The sequence below is a fragment of the Anneissia japonica genome, unplaced genomic scaffold (genome assembly GCF_011630105.1).
Source record: "Anneissia japonica isolate Jap-2015-1 unplaced genomic scaffold, ASM1163010v1 scaffold11779_len1430905_cov172, whole genome shotgun sequence".
NCBI classification, from domain to species: Eukaryota; Metazoa; Echinodermata; class Crinoidea; order Comatulida; family Comatulidae; genus Anneissia; species Anneissia japonica.
The window spans coordinates 1274650-1282688 of NW_022740041.1; the positions used below are offsets into that span (position 1 = coordinate 1274650).

The 8039-nt window shown below is 32.0% G+C and overlaps 1 protein-coding gene across 2 annotated transcripts in view; it reads left to right on the forward strand.

Moving 5' to 3' along the window:
• The window catches only part of LOC117118144 (twisted gastrulation protein homolog 1-A-like), a 34999-nt gene extending 29765 nt beyond the window's left edge, over nucleotides 1-5234 (forward strand). For both annotated transcript variants that reach the window (XM_033262656.1, XM_033262657.1), the window contains exon 4: nucleotides 170-5234. In XM_033262656.1, coding sequence (XP_033118547.1) covers nucleotides 170-375 — 206 coding nt within the window. In that variant the 3' untranslated portion in view covers nucleotides 376-5234. The remainder of the gene's footprint in view (nucleotides 1-169) is intronic.
• Nucleotides 5235-8039: the final 2805 nt, after the last annotated feature.

An 8039-nucleotide genomic window follows, 5' to 3' on the forward strand; every position in this document is an offset into this window, starting at 1 on the left:
GTGCATGCCGTGGTGTTGTGTTTTCCATGGAATCATGTCAGCAGACCACCATTGGGCATAGTGAGCGGCTTCAGCCTTGTTACCACCAGATTTAACCAATTGCAGTATGCTGCACTGAATAGTGTAGCACTACGTATGGCTAACCAAGTTTGTTTGTATTCTTTCCTAGATGTGGAATTAGAATCCTGGTCCAACAAGACTTGTGTAGTTGCCTTCTTGGATGAATGTTTATCTCAATCTAAGTGTGAAAACGCATGCATATCCATGGGGGCCAGCAGAATCAGGTGGTTCCACAATGCATGTTGCGAGTGTATGGGTTACACGTGCGAGAGCTACGGTAAAAACTATCCCCACTGTCGAGACTGTGATATTTGAACGCTTTCTAAAAAGAAGAATTATTGAATACAAAGAATATCTCATGACATTAACACTAATATGAACAAAATGGAGGCAGCTGTATTTTTCAAAATCTTCTCAAAAAGAGCAAATGTTTTATTTAACATTGAAATTTAAAAAGCATTTAAGTTTACTGTTATTTGTTGTCTTTATTTCAAACCGTGTTCATAGACGACAACCATTCTAAGTAAACCAGAGGATAATAGTCCTTAGTGGTTGTCCTCTTATTAGTGAAAATGGTGCTTTATAACATTGTTGCTTGCTCTATTGTTTTAGAAATTTATAGAAATTAATTTCTTTCATTTTTGATTTGCTACTTTTGTAATGTAAATTTTAGATAAATAAAATTATGTGTTACATGCTTATACTAGTTGATATTTTAAACTGCATGTATTTATTTAATAAAAATAGTTAGGAACACAAATACCAAATATAGTTTATAAACATCTCACAATGTATAGAGGGCACTATATAATTGTGGCTTACAGCCTCAGCATCAGGGGTTCTATCTGACATTTTCAGTTTCCAGTATTTTAAAAAGTGGGTGCTGAATAGAAATATTACATCCAATAAACTTTACACAATAAGCAAAACTAGGGACAGAGCATGTCAATGGTTATGACTACATCATAAATTGGTTTAAAGTAACTTAATCTGCTATTTATTACCATTAATTTACTATTTTTATATTATTTTCTTCATGTTTGAATAAAAGAGGGGTGCTCAGGCACTGTAAAAAAAATTAAAAAAAACCCTGGTTTACGCCACTTACTACCAAGTATTATTATGGGTTAAAATAAAATTTGTATTTTGTCTTATCCTATTATTATAATTGACAATAAATATAATTATTCAATTAAAAAATGTACTTTACATACAATAGCAAGTAGGCCTACATTAAGTATAATGGATCAGTGGTATTAGTGTCTGGAACCTTAATAATTATAAAAAAAATAATTAAAAAATAGTAAACTTGTAATTTTCATAGAAAAGTTTTTTAGAAAATGAAAATCCAATTGCTATAAAAGGATTATTTTGACAGACGTCTGTCGCATTCCATAAATTGTACTAACCAGCTTTCTGTGACAGGAAATAGGAAAATTTCCTTGTACATCACTGTCTTAAAAAAGGTAGTTGTTTTTTACCACTGCCAGCCTAAAGGCATAATGAAGAAATTTTCTGCAGCAACATAAGATTGGTGCTCACAAAAATGTTTACGTAAACTCTAACCTTTATAGGTCGTATGAGACTCATAAATTGGATAATCACATGATTTTCAAATGTATTAGAAATTAATTGGTGAATTTATCAATAGAATAAGTATATTTTATATGATTAAATTATTGAATTGTCACCATTACAGAGTGATACACAAACATGATAGTCAAAGTCTGTTGGCTAGTTCATAGTAATTTTGTATGATCTTCTAGTCACAGAAACTGTCTAGGAAACTTGTCTGGGAGTGTGTCTCAAATCAATGACTCTGAGCAAAAAATAACAAATGTGATATGATCTTGATATAAAACTATATTCATTTTTGAAACATATCTAATAATGAATTTCATTCTGTTTTTTTTTTCTTTGTCCTAATTTTACATGGTTATCAATTAAGTCTTAATTCCCTGGTGTAGTCAAAATTGGGACATGTGATTCTTCACAATAGTCATGCCTTCAGGAAAACAATGTCCCAAGATCATTTTCGCATTATTATAGTTTGATATTCTTTGCACTGGCAAAATATTAATTCTTTGTGCTGCAGCTCAGAAAGTTTACCTCTGGGTTTGCATCCTAAGTTTTCCATCATCAAACTTTCGAATGAGAAAGGGAATTCCTAAACAATATTAAAGCAGGTTGGGTTGACCTGTAAATATGATGCAAATATTATCGAAGCTGTCTGATATTCTACCCATAAATACAATACTTTTCAAAAAATTGCAAATGCCCTGTAAGCCACATGATTATCCAGTCTGGATTCTAAGACTTTAGATTTCCCTTGTACTATATCAAGGGATATCATAAACAAATAATTTTAAATCTTTTTATAGTATATAAAATATCTGTTTACACTTATTGCAATGGTGAGGTCTATTGTTTAAGATTATACGATACCTCATTTTCTTAGAATTTAATTAATGGAAATATATAAGAATAATAGTATAATAGTTTAATGCATCCAATTCAAAAGAGTTTATTCATTATCAATGTGAACTTTTCATTATGTTTTTGATATTATACTCCATACTACTTATCTACGTTACATTATAAATTTGTATTTCAAATTATTTGTTTTGGACATTAGTCATTTTCCTGGGAAAATATCAGTGTATTTGTGATTTGTATTTGTGATTTCATCAGTCAAAAATATCTAAATACAGCTTTTCAATACAAATTAAGTTTGACCAACATATGTGGATAAGGAACAAATTGAATTTTCTCCATGTGTTTTAATCTTCACTTTCTATTTATTCCAAAGAGTTTCAGGGTTTTAGATTCCATCCAAAGAAGGTATAATTATGTACAAATCTTCTGGTAGTTTACCAAAATATGTAAATGGTTTCTTTTCAAAAATGTTGTGTTTACCATGCTGATTTTGGTATATGTCCACTCCATACCACATGGACTGTCATTTTTTATATCTACATCATGATCACTAGTTGTGTGCTTCTTGCAAGAAAAATATAAATGATTATTATTATTATTGTTTAATGTTAACATTGGTTATTTGGAATTCAAATAAATGCTTGAGAGGGTGGGGTAAAAGAAGAGTAGTGAATAATGTTGCATCTATATATCCAATGTTAAAAGTTTATGTTCTTATTAAGGTAGGCTTACATCAGAGTTAGCATGGTATTCTTCATCATGTACATTTTTATGCTCTGTCTACTATCAAATTTTATGTGACAAATAAATGTGATATGCCCATATTTGGATGTAGTATGACATCATCATGCCTATATACCGACACACAAATTTATCACATAAACTCTGATATTGTGCACAGATCATAAGAGCACTGTATGAAAGAGGGGTGTTTTTTTTCCCCAAAAATGTTAATTATGTTGAAACTCCTTGTTAACTTTCTCCAAGCTTTAATAAATTGTGATACTAATAGGTAAAACCTGTTCTTTGTGTGAGGCTTCATTGGTGATATAAGGCTATGTAAAAAAAAGTTGTTGATTATCCATTTAAAAAAAAAAAGTTGATAGTGTTTGATCAGGTAGAATTTATGCAAACAAACAAATGAAAGACAAAATAATTACACACAAAAAAAGCCTAGTCCTAGCCAAAGTTGAATTACGGGGGGAGAAGGACAATATTTTCATGAAATTTGGGAAAAAGAAAAAAAAAAAATTGGTCGGGTGATTTTTTTTTATGTAGGGAGGGAGGAATCAACAACTTATTTTTTTTACATGACCTTAGGAATAAGATAAGTGTGAAATGTCTTCCGTCCAGATATGTTTGTACATACCTTTTGCATGTGCATGCTGTGTCTATAATAATTATATTAAAACAAGTGAAACCAAATAATAACAGCAGTGTACGATTAGTAATATTTATACTGGAAAACTATGTGATGTTGAAATTATATAAGAAGTTATAAGAAAGATATAAGAAATTATATAATTCAGGTTTTACCCTAATTGAAACTGATAATATTGCCAATTAATGTTTTAATTATGGTATTCAATTATAATTGGCAAAGTTTTTATACACAAAATTTAGATGTTTGGAACCATAATAAATGCTCAATGTTACAATTTACCTATAAATCCAATGTTACATAAAGTTGTTGTAATATATTAATACTTCATTAACAGGGTAACACAAAATATACTGTTTATAATACTGTATATAATGGCAAGGTGCTCAAAAAAATTAGCTTAAACCAAACATATAATAAAAATAGATCAAATAATTGATATTTAGTAAGAGAATACTTCTAATTTGTGAATTTTGATAATATACTACTAAAAATCACCATATTTGTAAAAAAAAAAAAGATGAGAATGTAATATCTGCGTTTGAAAAATTTACATGCTTGTGAATAGCTAAATGAAGTTTGCTAAAAGAGAATCTTGATTTTGATCAATTAGAATTTTATAGCTTAATGTTAAACAAACATATATATTTGGTCAATTTGAGAGTACTGGCATAGAATGGAAAGAACATGCAATGTCTACTAGCAGCAATTATGATTATAATAAATAAATATTCACAATACTAAAACTGAACCCATCATTTGGGGTATCCTTATTAAGGGAACACTTTTTTGATCCCAAGAGAATCGTCTTTATGATACTTCGATGATGACATAATTAATGTCGAAATATTGAATCCCGACACGATGGTGTGCATTTCGATACTTGGAGTATGTATTATACTATCTGAGATTAATCAGTGGACCTTTCGGTTCATGCTCCACTGTGTTACATTTTATTCAGCTGATATGTTGACAATGCAACATTGGCTGTAAAAACAGTTATTTTTACAAGAAAAAAAAATTGACAACAAAAGAAAGTTTCACTCCCATAGTGGAAAGTATCACGTAGGCAAAGTGAAACTTGCCTCGGTAGTGTGTGTAACTTCCTGAGACAAAACCTGAATAACAAATTCATTGTTGTTGAAGGGTGGTGCCTTAATCAGATTAGACCAGGTGTAAAGCCATGAGTAAGTTGGAAATATTTCAATTAGCATTATCAAAGCAACAAATACAAGATTTTCTGAAAAATTTAAAAAGCATCTGTTAAAAAATTAAGTGGCTGAGTATGTTTAATTATTTAAGCCGAAAGCATTATGATTGTTAAGAGTTCATTAAATGTATAAAAATGATTCAAAAACGTGTTAAGTTGGTTTTTCTAATGGAATGTCATAGTTGTTTATTTTTAGTATTGAAGCCTATGGTTCTAATTGAATGGAATGTCTCCTCCTCTGATTGGTCAAAGATTACTCACCCTTTGGAATGTTCTATTAGTTGCAGAGGTTGTTTCTAAACAGATAATACAGAATATTTATGAACATGTTGTTTTAAACAGTATTACTGATTTACAAAAACAAAATGACAATTAAGATTCAACAACTTTGGAAAAATGAAAATAAAGAACAAGTGAATAAAGTAATAAAAAGTGATAAGTGAAGAGTGAAAATGTGGAAGTGGGGAAGGTTGTGAAGGGGAGGTAATAAGTGAAGAGTGAAAATGTGGAAGTGGGTGAAGGGAGAGGTAATTACTGAATAAAGAGCTAATGTATGATATTATGCAGCTAGTGGAAAACTTTTTGTAGAGAGGAGAGTTTGAATTTTTGTCATTTCAGAGATTTGTACAGTCGACTTTCAAAGCAGGTTGGGGAGATTAAATTTTGTATGAGCAAGAGGCTCTGCATTTAAAAAGGGTTTTTCAGAGGGTTTTGTATTATATATTTTTGTATCATATATCAATATTAGACTCAGCCTGTGGCTGCTTTCTTGCAAATTTGCCAAAATAATAATGAAAATAATTTTAAAATAATATTTAATAATACAAAGGGGGCAACAGTCAATGATGCCCATGTGTGTTTTTTTAAAGAAAGAAAACAGCTATGAAGCAACAAGTTCAGAATACTTGAAAACATGATCTGAAAATAAAGATGTACCACTCTTCTAGCCATGTAAACCGGCAGGAAACCAAACAATACCAACATACTTTGTCATCAATCAGAATGACTCAACCCATTACAACAGAAATCTTTGTCATAATGTTAATACTGTGCTTAACATGAACATACTGAAATCATCCTAATACTTACTAGTATGAGTGATAAAGGGGATATTTGGTGCATGTATGAAAAAAGGGGTGAGGTACAATGGAAACGATTTGGTTTCCCAACCTTGAGGTCGGGCTTTCAATCCCTCTATATGCATTTCGCTTGTGTCCTTGAGCAAGGCACTTTATCTGAATTGCTTCTTTCCACCCAGTAGTATAAATGGGGTGGAGTTGCCTGCTACTTCACCAATATGGCAGCAGCACTTAAACATGTGGACCGAATGACCAGGGAAAACAAAGGAATAGCAGGGGAAAGTCCCCCCACCCCCATTTGATAGAGCTCGTCAGAGTAAAAAAGATATAAAAATAGCCAACACATGTCTGTCACAGTCTGAGAGTGTCATTTCTGGCCATCCAGAAGTTCCTATTCTTAAAAAAATCTCATTTGGGAGGGGGAACCCCTCTCGAACCCTTCCATACGAGTTTGTAAGAGCCAAAAACAGCACCTAAGAGAACAGATTAATTCTTGCATTCTAGGGCGCACCTTTCCAAGGTTTCCTGTGCAAGTTCAGCGCGTGATGTGGGCCTACAGTACGTAGTGAACCGGCGAACGCTTGCATTCATTTCACTGTAACATGTGAATTTTGAGGGAAGCAAAATTATAACTGCAAACCTAATTATATTTAGATGATCAGAATCTACTAATCATAAGCTTTCCATTCATATATTTCATGAAGTAAAAAGAGCAATAAAAAGGGTCTAACTTATCAAACAAACACCAGACACACTTCAATCTTCGCATCAGTCGCCGGAGAAAAATGATTACGCTGAAACGCCTGTATACAATACAGTCAATGGTGTTTGGAAGGCTTGATTTATTTTATTCATTTGGCATGACGGCTCAGGAGTCACAAAAGCGGAAAATCCACTGTCGCCTGAAGAACGTGCGGCTCCCAACACACAAATTACCAAAAACAAAATAAATATATAAACAGTAAAAAACTAAGATTTACAATAGAACATTTTTTTCAGTTTTGCCTTAAATAATTTAAAATTATCACAAACAAAAGAACTCTTTTTAATATCTTCCGGTAACAAATTCCAAAGTCTAACCAAACGAATGGCTATAGAAAACTTTGACATGTCATTTTTTGAAATTAGATGCTTAAACGTAAGTAATTCCGGATGGCGATTATTAATAATGAGACGATGTGAGACAGAATTATCAATAGAGTTACTTAAAAGGTTACACACTAGTAAAATGAAAAATAATCCCTTAAAGTTTGAACTGAAATAAGATTTAAAGTGTCTAGTCTCTCCTCATAGGACTGTTCCAGCCTCTTTTGATGGAGAATAAATCTGGTGGCTCTGAATTCCCTCGATTTGGTCAATATGACCCTTACGATATGGATACCAGATAGAGCAACAGTACTGAAGATGAGGAGAAACTAAACACTTATATAACATCAAGAGTACCTGAGTTGAACAACCTCCAGCTATAGAGCAAACAAAACCTAACATTTTGTTACACTTCACAGTGACTTCGTCAACCTGTTTAGCCCAGGAAAGATTTGCTGAGATTGTAACTCTTAGTAATTTTATATTATTTACAACCGGTAAGGGATGACCAATTAAAACATATTCAGGGTAGATTCTATTGGTTTCTAAAAGTGACAGAGCTAAATATTGACTAATCACAACCATTTTTACAACAAGTATGGCAGAAAGAATATAGATCAACTTACAGAGAGAAAGAAACCGATTGGTCAAATACTCTGTGTTGCATGCATGATTAATGATCTCACGCCCTCTGGTAGCTCGATCCCGCATTGTATGCTGGGACGACAAGATGGCGATATGCTTTGTGCAACACGAGTTAATAAAGTTTGTTAATGGAAACTCTAAC